The sequence below is a fragment of the Notothenia rossii genome (genome assembly GCF_949606895.1).
Source record: "Notothenia rossii genome assembly, chromosome: 8".
Taxonomy (NCBI): Eukaryota; Metazoa; Chordata; class Actinopteri; order Perciformes; family Nototheniidae; genus Notothenia; species Notothenia rossii.
The window spans coordinates 45,954,596-45,980,538 of NC_136906.1; the positions used below are offsets into that span (position 1 = coordinate 45,954,596).

Consider the following 25,943-nt stretch of genomic DNA (forward strand, 5'->3'; position numbering starts at 1 on the left):
CTTACAATTTCAGAGGCGTTTTTGTAGAAATACTACGTCCTTCGTTGTGGACCAACGTAGTTAGGCCTATTACACGTTTTTTTGTGAGACTGGGTTGGAGATACCTTGGCACAAAGTGAACAGTATTTTTGAAATTGTTCTTAAACTTTTTTTTATGTGTATTGGCTTTGAAAGTATAAACCCTTAAATAGAATATAATCTGTTGACTCTTCACACTATGCAACTTGAATACTGGAGCCCTACACCTCATTGAAGAATGCCAAACATTAGTCTTCTCACATTTCCCTGGGAGCTCTGTTCCAGTTTTGTGAATGGTTTTGTGTTGTTATATGAGAGCAGCAGCTGAGCCATGCTCAACCAGAAGGCAGCCCCTCCCACAGAGAGGAACCCCTCCCCCCTGCCTTAGCCCACTCCCATCACTCCCACAGAGGTTGAGTAACTTTCAGAGTGCAGCACAGTTCATTGCATATAGCCACAGGTTGCCCTTACACTGGAGCACAACACATCTGTGACTGCATCTGAAGGAGGCCCCTTTCCCTTTCAATCATCAGCGTGGTAAAGACCATCATTTCAGCCTTTTATTTCATTCATCTGGCTGACACTTGGCCCTCTGCTTTCATCTGCTTTTTTTATTCAGCAACATTTTAGGATTTGGACTTGATCAATTACAGAGTAGCACATTATAAGGGTACATCTACATAAAGCCAGAAAATGAACTTTGATGAAATTCTCTGCCTTATTGGCGGCTTTGGGAAGTTCCAGAAGACCTTGTATATATGGATATGTCTACCTCAAATCTTTCTGGCATTCCACATGCTGGTCTCTGTCTTCACTGGGGCCGTTCCTCCGCATTTATGCCATTCCTCAGTGGGCCCTCAGGCCTTTTTGAACTTCACCTTCAGTAGTCCGTACTCCCTTTACGGCCAGTCCGAGCTGTCGTGCACGGTTCCTCTGAACCTCAGCGGGGATGCAGGTCTGGGCGATGGACACCCCTCTGAGAAGTGCCAGGGGGGCTGGGATTACAGCACAGAGACCTTCCAAAGCACCATAGTAACTGAGGTGAGTGAAAAACAAACCGTTTGTCGGGCAGCATTCCAATTCAGGATTTGATTTGACTGAATATTTAAGTTTTCACACAATGTGTTTACCATGAGGACTCCATGCATCTAAGGAATGTGGAGCGGCTCAGACGTTTTATTTCAGTGGGCGGGGGTGATACCTGAGACAGGGTTAAACGAGAGTCTGAGAGATAGACTCCTGCGGTGCATGCATCTTCTGGCCATTCCACTCACCCGGTCCCCCTCCCATCTTCTGTCAGACATGATCTGAGGGGTGGGCAGCTGCAGCCCTCAGTGATGCGATTGGAAGGGTCACCCGACGCAACGTGTGGGGTTGGCCGTCCTCCACTGTGGCACTTGAAGATGTGTGCAGCTCTGCAGCCATCCAGGATTGGCTTCTTATATCAATATAATGCTGATGGTTGTCCAACAGAGCAAGTATCTGCACAGCCCCAAGAACAAATGCTGTTCGATCCATGTAATGTGCATTTATTACAACAAGTACAAAACTCCATGGCTCAGGAAGTCCCTTTCACCACCTTTCCCAAAGTTTTGGATAGTTAATATGCTGACTTCACAAGATGCATGGTTTGCTTTTAGCTCCCTGTGCACTCTTCCTCACAATGAGAAAAAGCTTGTTAAGTTTTGTTTCTATGGTTACCCTCCCTGCTAGCTTGTGCTGCTTAGCACAGCTGAAATCTGATTGGTTGTGCATCAAAAGGTCAGCAGCAATCAAGGTCAGAGTGAAATATTTTTAACTTTGAGGGCAGCACTCGGAAAAACTTCTCCACACAAACACTGCATCAGAGGAGGTGGTATAAAGGCCCTTTAGATGACGACATATTTGACATCAAGTTGGGCTCAAAGAATGTTCACAACAGAAATGGGTCATCCTACTGGGGACACAAATCAAATGTGGTCAAGAATGTACCCCTTCTTGGAAACTTAAATTGAAATCTTATTATAATAATGATGCAAAAGGAAATGCCCCTTAGAACCCATCATTATTTAGCCTCTCCTTCACACAGCCGAGTAGACACCTGTGCTCTATTCAAACAGGCGTCCACAGCAAGTTTAAATGCAGAGTTTAAATGTTGCGTTGTGTGTGGGTGATGATAAAAAGAGGATTCAAATATTCCATTTCCTCTATGGAACTAATTTCTAGGATTATATTGTCAGTCATAGGAGTTCAAAATAACTAATGTTCTGTCTGAAACGAGTATGTGTGTTTCCTTGCAGTGGGACCTGGTGTGTGAGGATGCCAGCCTGAACAACATGGGCTCCTCGGTGTACATGTTCGGCCTGCTGGTTGGAGCTGTTGTGTTTGGGAGCTTAGCTGATAAGTAAATTTGTTTACACATATAAATCTTTAGAGCCCTATCGAATGGATAAAGTAACACCTTGCTATTTTTTTTATGGGATCTGACTCTAGCATTATTTTCTAAAAAGGTTTTATTTCATCACATGCTGTCTGATTCTTTACAACCGTTTTCCCCTTTTGTTTACATTGAAAAAGCAAGTTCAGGGGGATGTTGTCTTGTTGCAGGTACGGCCGCAGGATTGTCATTCTCTTTAACCTGGCTATCCAGGCTGTCTTTGGGGTAGGAGCTGCTTTCGCCCCTAATTTCTACGTCTACATCGCCCTCCGCTTCATGGTTGGAACATCCATCTCTGGTATCATCATGAATGCCTTTGTCCTAGGTCAGTGGCTTATAGAAAGTTAAAGTGATCTGTGATATCTTGTCTTTGTATCCTGAATTGAAGTAAATTAAGATGTATTATAAATACTTTTAATTATTTTATTTAGAAAGGATTTGTTTTAGTTTTTTATATGTGCTAATCTTGAACTCATCTATAAATCCCTTCATAACCAGGTTTCCCATGTGGTTCGATTCAACATGTATAATTCCCTACAAAAGTCAAAGTGTATCCTGACTAGGATCATATTAAACTCAGACTGAACAATTGTTGAGAAGGCAGTGTTTCCCACAGATCTGAGATATACTTTGGTGAGGCAGGCCACATCATGTAGACAGCCAGTCACCCTGTGTGAGGCAGACCCACATTTGCACAGTGTTGCGTTCACAATACATACAAAATAATAATAACTTTAAAAACAAAACTACTATCATAGTACTATCTATACGTATATACAGATGTAGTTTCTTTATTGTTGTACACAGTGTCATGCATGTGTCCCTGTCCTGTTTGTGGCTCATGCAGGCACGGAGTGGACGGGGTCCAAGCAGCGGATGTTGGCTGGAATAATCACAGACTACTTCTTCGGTGTGGGCTACATTCTGCTGGCAGGAGTGGCGTACCTTATAAGAGACTGGCGTAAGCTGCAGTTGGCTATCTCAGCACCGGGTTTCCTCTTCATCTTTTACATCTGGTGAGTGGGCAGCATTATAAAATTGGAGGACGTACCGTTTTTTAAACCCCTGAGTTCTACTTTTTGAAAGTCTATTATCCCTTTTCAACCCCTATGATTAACATGGATTATGTAGGGAATACTCAATGAGATGCATGATTAGTGACAAATTCCTCTCATATATCTATTTAGCATACAGTAGCAGGAAAATACAAAGACCTACATCTGCCTCTTGCTAGAGATCTAACTTAAGTATTAAAACCCACATTTCAAATCTTGTTTTTGTCTCTGGCCTATACTTAATAAAAAAAAAGAATACAACAAAAATAAAACCTCTAGCAGGACTTGGAGCTCCGTATTGACACAGACCGAGAAATAAACCATCAGAATGTTTTAGCAACAACATTAACATAATACATTAAACATGAACACCAATATGGCATTACCTTGACGTTCTGCTATCAAGAATCACTCTGCTTCAACACATGGAATAAAACAGGCACATCTTTCAGAATAACTCTTCTATCACTTTTAAGACAATGAAAATACATCCGACCAGCAACATACAATTTTCCTGGCTAGGAAAAGAATAAACAGTTTCTTGAAATCTCCCCTCTAGGAAATAGTTCCTATGGAGGAATGTGTTGTGGGATCCACAGGTGGTTTCAGTTAGCAGCCTGGCTGCAGGCTGAGTGAGGACTAAAAGAGCATGTTCCTAGTGAGAAAAAGCGTGTTTGCACAAGCCTATTTAATTGTTGCTCAAGGTGCAGATTCTAGTCAAAGATTACACCCAGGTTTTCTTGAGCCTTAAAAGACAAACATACAAAGAACAATAAAAATAGCCTTGGTTTTGTCTGAATTTAGCTATCCCAAATTATGTGACATCTGTTTCATAATAGCAGCACGGTCATGTTGTTAGGCTTAACAAAAAAATACAACTATCTATGTGTCATCAGCCAAGCAGCTGTGAGGAATTCAGTGGCTAACCGGCTAGCCAAGAGGAAGCATGTGGAGTAATTCAAGTATGGGACCAGGGATAGAACCCGTGGGACTTCACTGAGTACAGTATGAGCAGATGAAGAAAAGCTGTCTATGTCAACTACAACCCGAGGAGAGCCGATTGAGAGCAGATCTGAGATACCATCCCAGTTATTGAGCCGCTAACCAGGATTGATATCAGTCAGGTCAGGCAGGACAGATTCTTTGCCTTTGTCAACCCACTTGAGGATGCCATTTCACTCTTAGGCATGCTGTTTCTGTGTTGTGTTGGCTACTGAACTCATATTTTAATTCAGTAATTTTGCTATTACATTTGTCCTCCAATGACCTCAAGGAGCTTTGAAGTAAAGTTTTTCAAAATGTTGTAGATGAATGTTAGTTTCTGTTTAGGTGTGTACTTATTCTATTAGGTTGGATCAAGGAGGCTTCTTTTTAAAAATAGGTTGAACAAACGGCATCTCAAATCAATCAATCAGATTATATTCTTATAGCCCAATATCACAAAGTACATATTAGTTTTTAAAGCCCTCTGTCCTTAGAGCCCTGCAGTTTTTTCAAAAATGACTGGGAACACATCTAAGAAACCTCATAGAGAGCACCAGAGGAGGATCCCTCTCCGATGAATGGACCGACATGCATTAGAATGTAGACAAAAAAAAGAAGCTTCAACAGGATGTTAAAAAGCATGAAGGTGTCGCACAAATCATCCATCATAATCACAGCGATAGGTGAGAGAAGGACTTGGGGCTGGAAGACAGGCACATATAGGAAACATGTGATTGTGCAGATATTTCTAATAAGCCTGAAAGTACAGTATCATTGTTAAAATTAGATTGAATAGTATTGATTTTTTCGAGAAAGGAAGACAAAGGGCTTTCACAATCTACTGGAGGAGGCAGGGTTAACAGGCCGGCCACTGAACAGGAACATAGCATTATGTGTGTTGTCACGGACGAGGCCTGCAGAGAAGGCAGCTCTCACATGTTTTGGTTGATTATGCACAGCAGTTCTTGCAGACAGATGAGAAGGACACATAGCCCCAATCCCAAACCACCCCCTACACCCTACCCCTCCGTTTGCACGGAGGGTCCGCCACATTAAGTGCTGTTCCAAACCAACGAGTGTGGAGGGGGAGTGGGCTATTATGCCCTCAAACAGCGAGTCTGCATCGGTGCTGACTTCACCTGCTGCACTTCATAACCGGACTCAACGTTGTGTGTGTCCGTCAGGAAACACGCTGTTAACAAGTAGTCCAGCAAACATCCACTGATAAATTGCGATGTTAACAACCTCATGATATTCTCATATTTGTTTCACTTAGGATCATACCTGTGTTTAGTCTGGAAAAAGGTAAGTGTGTGCATTTTATTATAAAGTTATGTATATTTACAGACTGTTGCAAAAACTAAGAAGCTTATAAATATCAGGTTCAAAACTAAAAGAGCTTTGCAAAAAAGTAACACCATTAAAGATGTTTGGAGTTTTATATAGTTATACATTTTAATTTGTTGTCCAAGAGATGCTGATTTGAAACTGTTGTTACCTATAGTTACGGCATTTCCTGTTTCTGCCGGAGAGAGGGGAGTTTTTCCCAAAGCTCCGACACGGAGTGGGTAGGGTGTCGTTTGGAATTGGGCCTGAGGCTGGATATAATCCATCTACCCTCCACTAGTGCTGCATGATTTGGGGAAATAATCTAATTGCGATTTTTCTGACAGTATTGCGATTGCGATTCGATTTGCGATATTTCTTTTTAAGCGACCCAACGGAAGTTTATTGTAAAATGCGGCCATATCTCTGGCTGGGAAGGTCGCATCAACGTGCTCCCGTCTCTAACACCCCCGCAGCCCGAGCTACGAGTGAAAGAACTAAACTTACATCAAACTTCCGTTGGGTTGGTTTAAAGTCAAGCTTCAGTTTAAGATTCACCCTGTAATAGATGTAAAATATGTGATGGAGCATTGCTAACCTGACTCAGATGGTTTGTTTCACCAAACCATATAGAACACTTTTCTTTTTTAACCTCTTAAGCCCTGAGCCTGTTTTTCAGGTTTCAGGCTCGAAAATGCCACTAACACAGCAAAGACTATATCTTCACTTCTAAAAGGGGTAAATTAATAATCTTTTCTCTCAAAGTAAGGTTACATCTGTGAGTTGGATGTAGAAGTGTCAGAATCAATATAGCAAACATGTAAATTCTAATGTCCGCCTAAACAAAACCCATTACTTATAGTGAAAACCACCCTTGAATGATGGGTTAGTAGACTAAAAGCTTTAGGAATCCAAACTATAACATATAATAAGTACCCTGTATCAAGATTGATGCAAAACAAGTGACACTTGACCTTTTTAGAGAGGTTTAGAAAAATAAAGTCCAGGCGGACTCACCTCTGGGTAATTTGGGAACCATCAGTTCCATTTGACCTTTTTCACTGTAAAAATCATTTTATTACTTTGAATTATCACTATAGGTATTCATTCCATCCAAATACAACTGTTGTGTAAAAATTAAAAAATTAAAAAAACATACTCTGTTATCCTCTTAGGCCTCACAATGCTAACAGTGAGCCTCTGGATTAGACCTGAGCGAAAAGTGCTAACCTATTACTGCACCGAAAATCACTCCTAGCTCCCTTATTACTTATCCTAGCTGCACATCCAACACATCGTTTATGATCGTAAAGACACAGAATCTAACGGTGCCCACCTCAACACTGAAAGATACAAACTTGCGACGTTATCAACAAAAACATACATCAAAACAAGTGGCGCTAGGTAGCTACACAATGCTAACATGGTTTACCTTCGTCTTTCTCTGGTCTAAACTGGTCTTCAATGGCATTAAAACGATAACAACGATGATGTAGTTAATCCATAGGTTAATATCCAATGTGGCTGTGTCGCCTTTTAAATGTTCTGATAATCTATAAGCAATAAAACTGCAATTCCGTTATCTGCTGTCTGCTCTGTGCTCCGTGCGTGCGCTCTGGGTCCTGCAATTTTTTGATCATTCAAAAAAAATAAAATGTATTTGAAAGTCCAAGTTTTCATCCTGAACTTTGAAAAATATAATGTTGTATTCAAAACAAAAAAAAGGATTTGAAATAATTTTTCAGGTTGAATATTATTTTTCCTTCAGTTCAGCAATTTTTTTTAATAAAATATTTATTTTCGTATTTCACTTTTAGCCTATACATATTTTGATATTTGAATACTTGTTTTTTTCAGTTTCAGATTTTACGTTTTCAGATTCAAAACAATTACTTTTTCAGTTTCAAATCTTTTTTTTTCAGGTTTCAATCTTTTTTTCGCCTTCAGATCGTTTTTCACTTTCAGATCTTTTTTTTCGCTTTCAGATCTTTTTTTTTCGCTTTCAGACTTTTGACCCTGATATTGCTTCGGGAAGGCGGGGCTTACCAAAGAGTAATTTGGCACCCTGAGTGATAGCCCTACCTCTGTCATGATGCCTTCATGGATGTTAGGTAGTGCAATAAATACAACTACACACTTTCTATACACAATACTCTTGTGATTGGTGGTAAACAAAACTGATACCAGCATCAAAGTTCCGTTAAGCGAGCTGTTGAGCATCGTAGTTGGCAACAATCAAGGTATAAGAGCAATAAACTGTGCTAGAATCTGAAATCACGTATCCGCAATCAAGCGTTGTCCTTCCCCACTTCCACGTAGCTCCATGAACGCAGCATAGTATTGGCTTGGTTTTTGCGAACAGAATCAGAATACCTTTATTAGTCCCACAGGGGATACATTTACATTGTTACAGCAGACAAGAGCCAAAGACAGCTTAATGTTACCTAAAGCATGCATACAAAAAGTATTAAAGATTAAAAAAAGAAATGATATAGGCCTATATTTTTAAAGTTACACATTTTACATAATACACACTAGGCTTGGGCGGTATGACGGTATTACGGTATACCAGGGTATTTCGAAATACCGTCGGTATGATTTTCAATACCGTGACGTCACAGACTGTGCGCCAAATCACAGATGCGTTTCATTCTATTACACTGACACGGAGTTTTGATAGGGACGACATTGGTTGTAATGCACAGCACGCGCCAGCAGAGGGCAGGGGAGGGCAGTCCGTCTTTCCCGCTCTCAGAGCTCAGCACAGAGCTGAGCTGAGCAAGATGGCGGCAGCATTTGCCGGCCCCGAACTCGGACAACTAGCAAAAAAGAAAAATGCCTCTGCGCCTGTTTGGGACTATTTTGGGTTTACTCGTCGCCAGTGACTTCATCCAGCACAACGAGAGACAGAGGCACTTCTTTGGGAATGTTTAAGACGGGGTGAGTGAGTGTTGACATTTTTTAATCCTATGCAACTGGTTGATGGTTTTGTAGTGGAGGTCGGACGGTTTTAAAAACGAAAGCATTAACGTGCTAAACATTCACGCGAGTAATCCAATGAATCAAATGGAAATAAGGTTTTTAACACATGCACGGAATAATATTGCCAAACTAGTTAGTGAATATAGCAAACTTTATTCAATAAGTCAAGTATTTACTCCCGGAAAATGTTTATGTATGATGATATATTGTTAACTAAGCTCACAATGGAAACAACGTCGGACATCTACAAACACGTCCTGTATCCGATCTCAAAATGTGCCATTTGCACAATGTGTCATGTATGCAGCCCTTGTTTTGCACTTGCGCGCATGTCGCGGCACTTTGCGAGCGTCTACCGGCTCGGGCTGCATTTTACACCGAACATATAATATACCGTTCGAAACATCTATTTGCCGCCGAACACCACCTCGCTCAAGTCGACCCAAGTCATACCGTCATATACCGTATACCACGGTATGATGTCAGCAAGGTATGATGGTATGAAAAAAATGATACCGCCCAAGCCTAATACACACCCTGTGACAGTTCTGCGGATTTAGCAGCCAGGTATATATTGCACAGTTTTTAACGGCATATATATATTGCACATACTGCAAATATTGCACAAAGTTGGTATTTATCAACAAGAGGTGTTATAGTCTGTGTTGTTTTGTGCTGAGTCTACTAGGGGCTGTGCTGGTTGTATAGTCTGACCGCTGCAGGAAGGAAAGACCTGCGGTATCTCTCCGTGAGACAGCGGGGGATGGCGTCAGGTCCACCAGAACAACCTGCCGGCTCGTTGCGGATACGTAATTTCACATTCTAACACAGTTTATTTGTACTTGATTGTTGCCAACTACGATGCTCAACAGCTCGCTTAACGGAACTTTGACGCTGGTCTCAGTTTTCTAACATCCATGAGGGCAACATGACAGAGGGAGGCCTGTCACTCAGGATGCCAAACTACTCTTTGGTAAGCCCCGCCCCCCAAGCAATATCAGGGCCAAAAGTTTGAAAGCGAAAAAAATGATCTGAAAGTGAACAACGATCTGAAGGTGAAAAGCAATGTGAAACCTGAAAAAACAAGATTTGAAACTGAAAAAATAATTGTTTTGAATCTGAAAACGAAAAATCTGTGCTCATAAAAATAAGGATTCAAATATCAAAATATGTATAAAAGCGAAATCTGAAAATAAATATATTATTCAAAAAAATTGCTGAACTGAATCAAAATAATATTCGACCTGAAAAATTATTTCAAATACTTTTTTTTATTTTGAATACATCATTGTATTTTTTCAAAGTTCAGGATAAAAACTTGAACTTTCAAATAAATTGTATTTTTTTGAATGATCAATACTTATGACCCTGAAATAGCTCCATACAATTCCTGCTTCCTTACGTAGTAAACAATAAGTAAAGTCTGCTGCGTAAAGTGCTTACGCTGGCTGGCATTCTTTATACTTTACGCAGGACCATATCTCTGGAACCCATTGGTCGATTTGGGTGATTTACACCTTTTTCTTAACTATTACATCCAATAGAATCGATGGGCAGTTCCCAAATCCACGTAAACATTACCATTGCGGAAGTAAAAGAGAAGCAAACAAAGCACATCTGAAAGTACAAGCCTGGACGGCAAAACTTTATACCCAGTATATTGCCATAAATATGATGGTGGATTATCAGTAAAAATGTCTACGTGACACAAAGACATTGGATTAACCTTGAGCGGCGTTTTTATTCCGTTGAACACAACTTTTGATCACAAATCAAAAAAGTTAAAACGCAATTATTGTAATATTTTTGAAACCGGATGTTGTTTACTTTCTCTTTTCTGGCTTATAGCTCCCGAATTCGGGGTCGTACAGTGATGACATTACATGTGAGGAATCTGTGGAGTCTCAGCTTTAATCGGATATCTTGTTTGTGCATTGACGATAATGAATCTGAGTCTGTTGGCATTAGTTAGCATTTTTTCGCTCCATGCTAATTCAAAGGCTTGGTATTACTCTTGTGTTTCTTTTAGCTAAAAATGGTTCATATTGCCAGTTAGCTGAGTTTCTTATCGTTAAAAGGGTATGGAACATTAATAGTTTCATAAATGTTAAGAAGCCCTGAGACATAGTCTCGTAAAAAAACGGTGGGAGGGGTCTACTGGGGGGATCCTCGAGCTTAAGAGGTTAAATAAAAAATAAATAAAAATAAAAACGCAGGCTTTGTGATTTGATAATGTATAATTTCAAATCGCAATTTCGATTTAAAATCAATTAATCGTTCAGCCCTACCCCCCCACTCTGCAGTATTACCTCAGTTGATACATGTGGGCAGTAAACTCAATATGAATGCATTGAGGGAAGGCTACATACAGAGGGGTGGGGTTGGGTTTAAGAGAGCAACAATAATTCATGGGGAGTATGGCAAATAGAGCAAAGTCCTTGCAGCGCTGTAGCACTGAGATTGAAAACAGGCCTCCACCACATCAGACATAATATTCATTATTCAACATATTTTGAATGACAACAACCAGTTTGTCATTGTGGCATAAGCCATTTTGAAACACCTGTATAGCACTCCTGCTTTACCTTTTTTATTATAGATACTGGTCAGGTGTCATCATACAAATACATACACACGTTGTCAAATCAGAATAGAGATCATAGTGGTCTCCTGATGTGCTGGAGATCACATTGATCTCAACAAGTACAGACTCATTCAAAGTATTTATTGTGGAAAATGAATATGCCAGACATATGCCCAATTAACGTGGAGTTTTATATATGCGTTGTGTTTATATGATATGATGCATTCTTCTGTAAGCAAGTTGAACCCACTGCGACCAACAGAGACTTTGTGTTGCACAACACACACACTGCTTAAATAAATGCTTGGCTGATTGTGAACGTTTGATAGAGATCAAAGTTATTTTTTCTCATTAAGAGCAGACGGACCCTGTTTGACGTGATTTGGTGGTCTGGTGTTAATTATAACACGGATAGGAACAAAGGATTTTTAGGGAGAGCCGAACACACACAGGGTGGCTTACTGTACATGCAGATCATTGCCAGATGGAAAAAGCCATACAATGGATGTGTTTTGGGTTAGGGTCAGGGGTGTTTTGATCATCACTATTTTGGTTAAATATTAATTTAGAGTGAAGACTCCAGAAAATGCCAGAAATATTTTGTAAGTTTTTATGTAACCTGTAGAGAGCAGACTAAAGCGCTCGGAGCGCTAACAGAGAGAGGTATGGAGAGTGGAGACAGTTTTTAGCTCTAGCCCTTTGGTCTTGCAGGTGATGAGTGGTACGCACGCCGAGCTATTCAGGATTTTTCTGTCACACTCCTAGGTTTATGTCACGGTTTAAGTGTGGTCTGTCTGGTTATGGGTTTTGTAAGTCTGTTCATTCGGTGTTTTGTCTTCCTCCTTGTGTTTTGTCTGGTCCTCCTCCCTGTCGTTAGTTTCCCTGGTGTGTCTGATTGTCTCATTGTGTTCACCTGTTGCCCTTGTGTTTCTCCCTCCCCTGCCCAGCTGTGTCTTATCCTGTGATTACCCTTCTGTGTATTTAGTCTTCCCCTGTGTTCCATGTCGGTTCATTGTTTCCACTCCATGTTATTCCACGGTCTGTGTTCCTTGCGTTGCTCATTTGTTTTTGGGATATTTTGGATACTGCCTTTTTTGCCACAGCTTTTATGATTTAATAAAGCTCGCTTTTCGTTAGTACTAGTGATGGCGAGATGAAGCCTTATGAAGATTTGAAGCTTTCCAGCCAATTGGTTTGCAAAAGGGTTAATCTCATGAGGCTTCATCATGGGCTTCATTTGAACACAAACCCCCTGTTGGTCAAAATGTGTAAAACAGGCAGATTGGACATCTCAACAGTGTGCTCTATCTCATACCGAGTTCCCAATGAGTAAAGCTTTAGAATAACTCTAAACAACGAACATAAAATCATATGTTCATGTTAACAATATTGTTTTATTCCAGTTGATTGTGATTGAAAAGCCTAAGGAGGCTGGTAAACATTGCAAAGAGGGATTTGTATTCCTTAGTAATATTCATAAACTTAACCATGTTGTAGCCTGAGAAAGGCTAAACCATATCAAAGAATACATTTATTAACTACATTATCTCATTTAGTTGTAGCTTTTATAAACAAAAAAAAAGACGTATTGAAGAGTCGTTGAACCAGGGACCCTGCGGTCGTGAGTCAACTGCTTTCCAGCTGAGCCACAGCACAAACGCTGCATCTCCCTGAAAACACTGTAAGATATTTATTCCTGTATTTATTCATTCATGTTTTTATTCCTACATGTATTTATGCTTGTATCTATTTATACCTCTATATAAGTGAGGTTCTGAGCTCTTTTAATTCCATCGTGTCACCAGCGGGCCCGGGTACAGGAGGGGTAATATGGTTCTTATGTCACCATGGGTAATATGAGCGTTGTGGTTCAACGGTTCAACCGATCTGAATCGCTTCCTGAAGCAGTCAGGTGGTATCGACAGGCAGCGAGGCTTCGTTTTTCGTCAATGACGTCACTGGACCAAAAGGATACAAGCCTCGATACATGCTTCACAAAAAGCTTCGGGGATTACTGGACACGCGCTCCGAAGCCTCGGCGCAATACGTAAAATCACTCGTTAATACTGCTTTTGGGTCCTACCTTTTCCACGCATCCTGACAGAATTAACCGACCAACAATGGACCCAGCAGATTTTTATTTTGATTTGGACTTGTTCTCCCTAGAGTACACTCTTCAGTGTCATTATTCTGAATGGAGTAGAACCTCGGCTAAAAGGGACAAAGAGGCTGTCCTCAAAAAGGCACAAATGGAGGTGGACAACGTGCTATGGTTGAGAAGCTCATTGCCTGAGTTTCTCAGAGTTTTTTCTCGTAGCCCTGAGTGCCAGTCTCCATTCTCTGACCCTTTCTTGGGATCCCGCCTGGCGTTTGGAGGTCCACGGAGCCTCCAAAAGGCCTCTAAAAGACGCAAGGTCAGGAAGCCAGCTCGTACTCAGGTACCGGTCCTAACAGCCATGGTTCCGGCTCCAGTGCCGGCCCCAGCAGCCATGGTCCCTGCTCCAGAACCGGACCTTACAGCCATGTTTCCGTGCTCCAGTGCCGGCCCACACAGTCATGGTACCGTGCTCCAGTACCATCCCACACAGCCATGGTTCCGTGTTCCGGTTCCTTGCCCAGCAGCCATGGTTCCGGCTCCAGTGCCGGCCCCAGCAGCCATGGTCCCTGCTCCAGAACCGGAACTTACAGCCATGTTTTCGGCTCCAGTACTGGCTCTCCGGCCGACGCCAGCTCCCTGTGACCTGTCGGCGTACCGGCCAACGCCAGCTCCCCGTGTCCTGTCGGCATACTGGCCGACTCCAACACCTTGTCTCCTGTTGGCTCTCCAGCCGACGCCAGCTCCCCGAGTCCTGTCGGCGTACCAGCCGACTCCAGCACCCCGTGTCCTGTCGGAGTACCGACCGTCTCAAGTCACCTCTCCAGTCTCCTCTCAAGTACCTTCTCGAGTCCCCTCTCGAGTTCCCTCTCTAGTCCCCTCTCGAGTTCCCTCTCAAGTCTCCTTACAAGTCAACTCTTGAGTTCCCTCTCTAGTCCCCTCTCGAGTCCCCTCTCGAGTTCCCTCTCAAGCTCCCTCTCTAGTCCCCTCTCGAGTCCCCTCTCGAGTCCCCTCTCGAGTTCCCTCTCAAGTCTCCTTACAAGTCAACTCTCGAGTTCCCTCTCAAGTCACCTCTCGAGTTCCCTCTCAAGTCACCTCTCGAGTTCCCTCTCAAGTCACCTCTCGAGCTCCCTCTCAAGTGACCTCTCGAGTTCCCTCTCAAGTCACCTCTCGAGTTCCCTCTCGGGCCCTCTCTCGAGTTCCCTCTCGGGCCCTCTCTCGAGTTCCCTCTCGAGCTCCCTCTCGAGTTCCCTCTCGGGCCCTCTCTCGAGTTCCCTCTCGAGCTCCCTCTCGAGTTCCCTCTCGGGCCCTCTCTCGAGTTCCCTCTCGAGCTCCCTCTCGAGTTCCCTCTCGAGCCCTCTCTCGAGTTCCCTCTCGAGCTCCCTCTCGAGTACCCTCTCGAGACCCCTCTCCAGTCACCTCTCGAGTCTCCTCTCGAGTTCCCTCTCGAGTCCCCTCTCGAGTCTCCTCTCGAGTTCCCTCTCTAGTCCCCTCTCGAGTCCCCTCTCGAGTCCCCTCTCTAGTCCCCTCTCGAGTCCCCTCTCAAGTCCCCTCTCGAGTCTCCTCTCGAGTTCCCTCTCGAGCTCCCTCTCGAGTCCCCTCTCGAGTCCCCTCTCGAGTTCCCTCTCCAGTCACCTCTCGAGTCTCCGCTCAAGTTCCCTCTCGAGATCCCTCTCAAGTCACCTCTCAAGTCTCCTCTCGAGTTCCCTCTCGGGTCCCCTCTCAAGGCCCCTTTCAAGTCACCTCTTGGGTCCCCTCTCAAGTCCCCTTTCAAGTCACCTCTCGAGTCCCCTCTCAAGTCCCTACCCAATGTTCTGTGCCTTTGGAGGTTCTGCTGGGGGTCCTGCCAGCTCCATGTCCAGTCCCGTTGGGGGTCCCGCTGACTACTCTTCTGCCGGGGGTCCTGTCAACCCTACGTCCTGTGCCGTTGGAAGTCCCGCCGACTACTCTCCTGCCGGGGGTCCTGCCGGCCCTGTGTCCTGTCCCGTTGGGGGTCCCGCCGACTACTCTTCTACCGGGGGCCCTGCCAACCCCATGTCCTGTTTCGTTTGAGGCCTCGACATCACCTGTCTCGCCGGGGGTCCTGCCAACTCCTTGTTCTCTTCCGTGGGGGATCTTGCCGACACCTGTCCCACCGGCTCCGGTTCCTGTCCGGTCGACACCGGCTCCTGCCCGGCCCCCTGAGAGCCGTGGTCTTCGCCCTCGAGGCCGGCCCCCTGAGAGCCACGGTCTTCGCCCTCGAGCCCGGCCCCCTGAGAGCCGCAGTCTTCGCCCTCATGCTCGGCCCCTGAGTTCGCCCGCTGTGGTCTTCGCCCCTCCATGGACTCCGCCTTGCCCCCGGGCCCTCCGCCCGAGACCCCCATCATGGACTCTGCCTTGCCCCCGGGCCGTCCGCCCGATACCCCCTCCTTGGTCTATGCCTTGCCCCTGAGCCATCCGCCCGAGACCCCCTCCTTGGTCTCTGCCTTGCCCCCGGGTCTTCCGCCCGAGACCCCCTCCTTGGTCTCTGCCTTGCCCCCGGGCCGTCCGCCCAAGACCCGTCCTCCAGACCCCCGCCACCAACCCTTTCTTGGCCTAGTTAGTCTTCCCCTGTGTTCCATGTCGGTTCATTGTTTCCCCTTCATGTTATTCCACGGTCTGTGTTCCTTGTGCTGCTCATTTGTTTTTTGGATATTTTGGATACTGCCTTTTTTGCCACAGCTTTTATTATTTAATAAAGCTCGCTTTTCGTTAATACTGCTTTTGGGTCTTACCTTTTCCACGCATCCTGACAGTTTCTTGTTCAATGGGGTCATCTCTGATGTGGAAATCAGCCACCATGCTATCATGCTAGTATATTGTGAGCTCCAAATCCTATGCCGCCGGTAAAACTAGCTAAAATAGGTTAACGTTTTAACTAATGAAACCATAAAACAGTATTAAAAGTTAAGCTGTGATGTGAAATGCAATCAACCATCCAAAATCAGGAGAATCCAGAGAGTTCTGCCTGGAAATGTGGCCTGCTAGTTTTGCCAACTACAGCAGTGGTTTCCAACCTTTTTTGTCTCATTGACCCCTTGAGCTGGTCACTCATCTGTGATGACTGGCTTACATGTTTTCTTCTGCTCCTAAATGAGAATCCCTTTTTTAACGCTCACCCTAAATACAAATGCATTTAAACTTGATATTACACTAATTGTCAGTGAAAATAATTATATTAAGACTAACTTGGAGCAGTTTCAACATCTGTAGTTAAGCAGCAGGGGTCCCAAACCTTGCTGACACTGAGAGCTACCTGAAGGAATATCTTTGATATCATCTTTCTGAAGAATATACATTTGCAGTTTTCCTATAAATAATGAATATCATGCATTTAATAAGTTACATGTAATACAATTATTTTTACCTTGTGAAGCTGACAATTGAGTGGCCCGACCAAGCAAGGAGGCAGAGGCAGAACGTCCAAAAATACAACCCGGTGTGGGCATTTATTAAGTCATATACATCATTCACAGCCTCAATCCGGCTGAACATGTGCACACCGTCACCAACCACAGGGATTTTTCACCACACTACCAGCCTCCAAACAGACAGGGAAACAGAGCCTAAATAACCACCCACTAATCAGCGATTAGACACAGGTGAGGGGGGAGCAATTAGACACAGGTGGCGGGGGAGGAGACAACACAGGGCACCAGGTGAACATAATCAATGGCAACAGACATGGGGAAAGGAGAACACATTTCAAAATAAAATACAATAAACCCTACATCAATAAATAATATAAACTGTATAAACATGTGCACATATGCAAGGCCCGAAGCCATCAGTGACGAAGTTACCTTCGTCACATACCTATTACTGTTTTCAATGGGCGTCACTTTGTTTTGGCTGGGGACGCTTTTTCAGACACAAATAAAACAGTTTGGCACCCTACGCTTTTTTTGTACATACTAGTTTCCCTATCTACAGCAACACCTGTAGACACAGGGTTCACAGTCAGCCTACAGACGTGTGGCGTGAGGGAGCCAATAACCAATTTTTTTAGGAGACTTGCACATGCCTGTTCTCCACACCGACACATACCTGCAAACTTGAACATGAACATGTACTCTGATTGTTTGAATCCTGAAAACCCTCGCTACACTAGGCGGGAACCTGCAGCATGCTGTCCCCCGCAGCAGCTCCTCACACAGAGGAGAGGAGACCCCTCCCCTCTGAATGACTGTCCACAGTCACTTTTGTCCTTCATATTCGAATACAAACATTGAACTGTATTGATATAAGACAAAAGTGATTTATTTAATTAGCAATGACTCGCACTATTTTTAGAACGAACCCTGCGGCCGACCAGGCTCCCGCGTAGCCACTGCGATCCCCTCACGCACCCCTAGGGGCCCCTGTACCCCTAGGGGTCCCCGTACCCCGGGTTGGGAACCACTGAACAAGAGGACGGAAACATCACATTACATTACTTGTTAGACCAGGGGTGGGCAAACTTTTTGGCTCGGGGGCCACTATGAGTTTTAAAATTTGACAGACGGGCCGGGCCAGTAGCAGAGTGTTCTAGTCACTTTGCTCAGCGCTACAGATTGTTACAACTTGTATTCACTGTACTCGCCATGAACTGTTATTGCTCAGGTTAATCTCGACCCCCTCCAATGTAAGCGTGACGTATTTGGTTATTAGATCTTGCCGGGTTGCCGATTCCAGCAAAGGTCAATTGTGTCTAGAGTGCGCCATCTAGTGGGATCAACTGAAATGCTGGGTATTGCAGGAAAAAAGCTAAATGAATGCGGTCTTTACTATAATTTGGACAATTTTGTTCCAATATTCGGCTAGCCGGATTAAAAAGCCCAACAGGCCATATATGGCCCGCAGGCCTTAGTTTGCCCATGCCTGTGTTAGACGCTTTTATCCAAAGCGACTTACATACATTCAGACTGTAGGGATTGCCCACCGTCTGGAACAATCTGGGTTGAAGTGTCTGCCCTGAAGATCAGCGCACTATTCCACTGATTCCACAGTGTCTATGTTAATATGAAGGCTTAGCATTTTCTTACTTTTCAGGGTGTTGCCGAAGTCAGCTCGCTGGTTAATGGCCAATGACAGAAAGGAGGAAGCATGGGAACTGATCCGGAAAGCAGCGCAGATCAATGGGAAGCCCCTCACCAAAGATGTGGAGATGTGTCAGGTAGAAATGCAACATTTAAATTGTAACATTGTAAAAGTCAAAGGATAGATTTAATTTATTCGTCAAATATCAAATCTTTTGAATTCTTCAAAAATAATAAAAAATAACATTCACAGAAAAAAAGGATCCTCAGTGAACATACTTTAGCTCCTCTTGCTTTAGTAGCAGGGAGAGTGTTCTAGCTGTATAACAGGTAATTCAGTATCACTCTGAAGCAACCATTATTACTTTGCATAAATGTTCCATCACTCATTATCATTTAAAAATGCAAACTTCCCCATCAGTACTGTGTTTTATTATTTTATATACCCAACTCCAAAGTCTCTAACTGTCTTCCTCTGTGTCTCACCAGGTCTATAGAGTTGAAAAGAAAAATGAGGTGAAGAAAAAACACTCATTCATTGACCTGGTTAGAACCCCGAAAATGAGGAAGCACTCTTTGATCGTGTTTTATCTCTGGTAAGGATGAGCAGAGCATTGCCTTTGTCTTTCTACACTGACAAATATAAAACGTTGACTTTAATAAAATGTACTATATCAACATGTTTCACATAAGTGTATTAGGTTAATTGTAAGCTATAATATTAGGTTTAACATATTTAATCTAGGGCTGTCAAGTTAACACGTTAATAACGCGTTAACGCAAAAATAATTAACGCCACTAAGTATTTTTTGTCCTCGGCCGCCCCGTAGTTTCAGAGCGCATGGAGTTTAAAATACCATCTACAAGCTGATGCTGACAGCCCCGCTCCTGCAGCCCGCTTGCGGCAGACCACACTTCCACGCTCACCGGCAGGCACCAACTGGCCATCGGGAGGACCGAGAGGGTGTGTGTATAGGCGCGTTCACACTTGAGTACTTTTACCCCGTACTTTTCCCGTTTAGTACCCCCTATGTCGCGTTCACACCAAAAAGAGTACTTAGTGCCGGGAACCTTTACTCCCATTTTTAGTGCCTGCTAACTCAGAATTTTTTTTCAGGCCGCCATTGTATTTGCTGGCATTAGCATTATTAGCATTAGCATTAGCCCCGCACACCAACGGAGAGAGAATAACTTATGGCAACACAAAAAAAACATCGGAGCGGTGGAGTGATGTCGGCGTTCTGACGATTTACTCGGAAGTCCCCAGTCCCCAACTCCGGGGACTTCTGGCCGGGGACTTCGGGTGGCAGTATACGCCATGAAGTTGTTTGCTGCCTGCCAGTAAACCCAAAGCAGAAGAAGACGAAGAGACGTCAGCGGCTCATTTGCGTAATCTTCCCTCAGGGACTTATTCAGGTGTGAACGCGATTGGTACTTTGTGCCCTGGGGTTATAAGTTATAAGTGCCGGTACTAAGTACGGCAAAGTACTTGGTGTGAAAGCGGCTTATGTGTGGCGTGAGCGAGCGAGAGAGAGAGAACGGGCACACCTTACGTGTATTGTTGTTGTTAGCATCTGGTGCTAGCTAGCTGCGCTAACGGATATAAGGAGCTGTTTCAATGAAAACAGAGGAGCGACATTTCGCCGACAACTGCGCAGTTGTTGGAGAAACTGCGCAGTTTCGCCGACAAGTGCTCTAGCACTTGACTTTATGCAGGTAGCCAGACAGTGGGACATTGTACGAAAAGTCAGCACACTCAGCAAGGATAGTGCGCGCAACATGATTGCAGCGTCCAGGCAGCTCCCGTTCGAGCATATGCCTTGAGTTGCACATAGCTCCAACGATCCATCAGTGTCTCTCCACACACACACACACACACACACACACACACACACACACACACACACACACACACACACACACACACACACACACACACACACACACACACACACACACACACACACACACACACACACACACACACACACACACACACACACACACACACACACACTTTGTATTGTATTGTATGAGAGAGGTTCCAGGTTGAATTGAGGCGCATATTTGTAATGTTCAAAGGATGAGGAATATTTGTCATTGTTCCAATGGAAATAAAAAAACATTTGCATAAAGGATATTTGTCCACTCATATGTTGATAAGAGTATTAAAAACTTGAAAAATATCCCTCAAAGGTACATTTAGAACAGATACAAAAATGTGCGATTAATTTGCGATTAATCGCGATTAACTATGGACAATCATGCGATTAATCGCGATTCAATATTTTAATCGACTGAAAGCCCTAATTGAATCTTAATATTATTGCTTTCAACTAACCTAATACAGTTATGTGAATTCTGTTGACATATTACATTTATTTAAATTAAACGTTTCAGATTTTTCAGTGCCTTTTTCTGAATGGGAAAATGTATCCTTGTCCATGTGAAGTCAATGATTCACATCATGCTCTGATCACTTCAACATGACAGCCATTGTTGCACTGACTTGCTGCAGTAAGGCTTTTTATTTGTTTATGTTTTTTCAATGACACAACCAAACAGCGGAGGGTCTTAGCCCCAGAGCAAAACAGTGTTTGGGTTCCTCCCACATTCCTAACAGTCTGGAACTTCTCTTCCATCCAGTGGCGCCTCCAGAAATTTTTCATAGGGCTGGCCAAATGGGGCCACTGAAAATCTTTGGGGTGGCCCACCAAAACCAATAATTTAATTGTTGTAAAAGTATAGACTAGATGAAAACAATGGCAAAGAGAATCACCTACTGATATACTTTGGTTTCTTATTTTACATTTTCTGATACTATTCATCTGAAGTGAATATAATACGGATAGTTAACATTTTACTTCAAACAACATTTAAAAGAACCTTGTTTTTGTGTTATGTATACATGTGTTGGTGATTTATTGTTTTGTTTTTTATATATGCTAGTTGTTCTTTCCTTTTAAAAAGGGAAATACAGCTTAATTTAAAAAAGTTCCTTTATTGTAAGGCACACAATATTCAGTTTTCTCAACACATACAATCCACAACAGCAACACAGCATGTTCTTCAGTTATATTATGTCTCTAGGTTATACATTGTTTTAGACTGAACAGAGCTGTTTGTGTCAAAGATGATTGACATGACTTTATTAAATCAAGTTTTAAAACATGACTATTTTATTTCAACAGGACCCAAAAACACAAGGGGTATAAAACGGTAAATACATACTGTGATTGAACACAAAAACAACATCTATTATTGACCTTTATAGCCAATTCAAAACATTATAAATGATACAAAACACCACCTTTTAGTATTAGACAGAAAATAGGTGACGAGACATATTTCTATTTTTTTTAGATTAGGCCACTGTGGTGAGAGTAATACATATAGCTTGTATTCCATTTGTTTTGAAAAAGTATATTTATACTTTATAAACAAACTGGTTATCCTTTTTTTGAATTAGCATACAGAACATTATGAAAACAAACTTGACTAATGGTGGGCTCATAACCTCAGAACACAGAAGAGGAAAAACTGCATAGATTCTCGTTTCATTTTGAAGGAGCTGCAGACCTAAAGTGTGTAGAAGACTTAAATGATTAAAAAGGTCACAATCACATTAATAAAACTGTACTTAGGTTTTAGTTTCACTTTTACAAAACAGAGTTCCACATGTACTTTCTAGCATGTATGGCCATCTCCTCACTAGCCCTATGCTAGCACTGTCTCTCCTTTACTCATCTTCTTCTTAAAATAAGAAGAGATGTCTGTTGACTTTCTCTTAATTTTCTGCAAATTGACATTACACACAGCAGTGGTTAATAGTAGCCTACGCATTACACCAGCCCAGCATACCGACATCAGCTAACGTTAGCTTAGCAAGCTAAACTAACGCTAACTAGGATAGCCGCCAAAGTGTGTTTACAGATGAATTATACCTGAAGTCAAGCCAGCCTTTACTGAGCCCCGAGCCTGTTTTCCAGGTCTTCCAGCGTTTGTCTCGTTTTAATGCCATTGAACACCATTTTTAATCAGAATAACAGCTAAAGGTAAGCATATCTCCGTGTTTTGCTACCGAAAGCTAAAACACTAAAGCCTAAAGTGTTGTGGGGCTTAACAGGCAACAAACGTATACGACTTACCTTCTAGAAGTCTGGTGGATTTGTGTCAACTCCAGTCCAGTCAGTAGAAAGAAACGTTTTTCTGTAACCTGCTGCTGTCTGTGCGAATCTCAGAGTGGTGTGCCGATTATCAGAGTGTTACCATGGTAGCAGAGGGAGAGGGAGGGGCTGCAGTATGAGCATTGGAAGCTCAAATCAAGTGACTCGCTGGCTGTTTATTTGTTGTTAAATATCAGATAAACTACTACGCATACGTGACTGGCGAGGCGATGTGTGTGGTGGAGGGGCCAACAAATATATCAGGGTGGCCATGGCCCCCCCTGCCCCCCCCCCCTGCTGGCGCCACTGCTTCCATCTCCTGTCAAACCTGTGTTCCACTCAATCCTATTATCTTTACTGACTTGTATCAGTCAACTGAATGTATAATAAGGATTACCTAGATCAGGGGGGTCCACAATTTGTTCACAGAGGGACACTTACAGAAAAATATTCGAAAGGCCGGGCCGCTCACTAGAGGTGAGGTATACTGCCTCATAAGTTAAGTTATACTTTTGCTAAATCAATCAAAAGTAGGTCAATAAGAAAAATAAACAGTTTCCTTTAATTTGTTAGCAGCTCATCCTTTACAACAGGAGCCCCAGATTGATTATCATAAGAGGAAATAGGAAGGATATATTCAAGTTTGTTATGTATCTAAGCAACCCAGTCTCATGGCATTTCGTGTTATAGTCACGAAATGTAATCTATTGATTCGTGTTCACCAACACGATTATCCCCTTTTTTTAGTTTCACACAGAACGATTTTAAAAGCAATGTATTTCTACTGGTAATGTGTTTCGTGCCTGCAGCACGTCTTTTTCTCCGGTCGGGTCGTGGAAGACCAGAAGCTGTGTGGTTCATAAAAACATGTTCTTACTCAATATCAAGCCACAATTATTGCTTTTATCTTAAATTGTATAATTTCGGACTTTTGTTGCCATCTGTGAGGAAAAGAAATGGGGCTCAGAGCCTCAGAATACTGAAATCTGTATTTTTAAATATTTTTTTCCTTCTAATTTGTCATTCTTTTCAAAATAACACACTGTTATTTACTCACCAATAACACACAATTATCCTTGTTTTTATTTATTGGTTTGATTCCATAATCTCGGGCTCTTTTGGCGTCAGTCAGGAACTGAATTTTAAAATAAAAATAACCTGAAACAGACGTAAGCCTCTAGGAGTTTAGGATGGCCGAAGACACTACACTACCCATAATCCCCAGCTATCGTTTAGGACTACAGTCCCCGTGATTAATCTTCACGCTCTGGGATTGGATGTTGGAGTGGCAGTGCGCCAAGGTTACGCAGAGCGTCAAACAGCTGTTTGAAATGGAAGGAAACCACGTCAGACTATCCAAAACTGGAATCGAACGCCCCCCCCAGAACTACACATGCTGGCTATTTTGTTTCGCAAAATGTTCGATGGGACGTCTCTACTGAACGTTTTCGTTTTTCCCACAATTAGAAGTTGCCAGTATTAAAAACATTGGTGTTATAAAACATATAAGTAATAAATGGGTGAAAATCGCTTGTGTCCATAATGCGCAGCATTAATATATACCCACATGACAGCTCATTGTTACTTTGTAAATCTACTCCACTACAATTCAGAGGTTAACCTGGTATTTTTACTCCACTATACTTATTTGAGTTACTTTGCAGATTCTGATTAATGATGTGAAATATAAACAACCCTTAAAGCAGACTTTAGTTACATCTGAGTAAAATTCAGGTAAGGTGATTGTCAAGTGCCAACAATCAGGAGAGATATTTGATAGTTGGTGCTTGAGAAGACTAAACATTTATCTGCAATTGACATGAATGGAAACGAGTAATAAAGTATATTCATTACTCGTTATTCTCTACTAATAGTTCATTAAAGACTGTATAGTATGGCTATTTTGCACATCCCTTTCAAGATTTCAAGATTTTCAAAGGTTTATTGACATATCATAATACACAACTACGGTGTATGCAATGAATGAAAATCTTGGGTCACAGGTTCCTCAACAGCGCATTACAAGACATCTATCAATATGTGTGTATACCTCCACCATTAAACTGTCATATTCTGCACATTTCTTATTCTACCTATATACATAAGAGTATAATTCATATGTATAATATCAGTTAAAATAAGTGCTTCAACATAGTTAACATTGCAGGAAAGCAATATATTAGACGTTAAGTACTTTGTCAGTCTTAATATTTATCTTTTGATACCCCCAAAGCTTTTTTCTTATTTAAAAGAAGACCTTAATCTAAAGTATTATTTAATGTTTAAATACAGGTTAATTCGTTTTTCTGTTTTGCACCTAAGTATTATTTTATTCTTTTAAAATGTTTTTCCGATTTCATATCATATAAACACCAAATCTCCGCATGCATTGCGGCTAAAACATCCAATCAGCGAGCTTAAACCCTAGCTGAGGATCTTGGATAATCGCTCGAAATGCCTACGTCTGTTTCCGGTTATTTAGTGCGAATGCTGTTTACAGCATTCCACTATAGTACTTCAATTATTTATTAGTGCGAATGCTGTTTACAGCATTCCACTATAGTACTTCAAATCTTTATTCCCCTTATTAGTGCGAATGCTGTTTACAGCATTCCACTATAGTACTTCAAATCTTTATGAGTGCGAATGCTGTTTACAGCATTCCACTATAGTACTTTGATTTCTTTATTAGTGCAAATGCTGTTTACAGCATTCCACTATAGTACTTTGATTTCTTTATTAGTGTGAATGCTGTTTACAGCATTCAACTATAGTACTTCAAATCTTTATTCTTCCCCTTATTATTAGTGCGAATACTGTTTACAGCATTCCACTACAGTACTTCGATTTCTTTATTCCCCTTATTATTTCAGCCAATACTTTGGCACTCCATAACTTCAGCTTATATTCAGCTACAGAAACCATTCAAATATTAAACTATTCCGCCTGTTCAGGAATCGATGGGAAACCTTCAACTTCTTCAAAATATTTCATACTTTTTTAAATATTCAGCTTTTTTAAACTCTTTTTTTAACATTGAAGTCAATGGGAGATGAGCCAATAGTTTGACTCTCCATAACTTCAGCTTATTTTCAGCTACAGAAACCATTCAAATATTAAACTATTCAGCATGTTCAGCAATTGATGGGAAACTTTCAACTTTTTCAAAATATTACATACTTTTTGAAATATTCAGCTTTTTAACATTGAAGTCAATGGGAAGAGCCTTCAAATCAGCCAATACTTTAGCTCTCCATAACTTCAGCTTACTTTCAGCTACA

General features: G+C 42.3%; 1 protein-coding gene across 1 annotated transcript in view; it reads left to right on the forward strand.

The window, feature by feature from the left end:
• Positions 1-651: 651 nt before the first annotated feature.
• LOC307014846 (solute carrier family 22 member 6) overlaps positions 652-25,943 on the forward strand; it is a 55,637-nt gene continuing 30,345 nt past the window's right edge. Inside the window, exons 1-6 of the mRNA XM_079643052.1 lie at positions 652-1,059; positions 2,298-2,401; positions 2,575-2,759; positions 3,282-3,450; positions 18,510-18,633; positions 18,986-19,092. Coding sequence (XP_079499178.1) covers positions 712-1,059; positions 2,298-2,401; positions 2,575-2,759; positions 3,282-3,450; positions 18,510-18,633; positions 18,986-19,092 — 1,037 coding nt within the window. The 5' untranslated portion in view covers positions 652-711. The remainder of the gene's footprint in view (positions 1,060-2,297; positions 2,402-2,574; positions 2,760-3,281; positions 3,451-18,509; positions 18,634-18,985; positions 19,093-25,943) is intronic.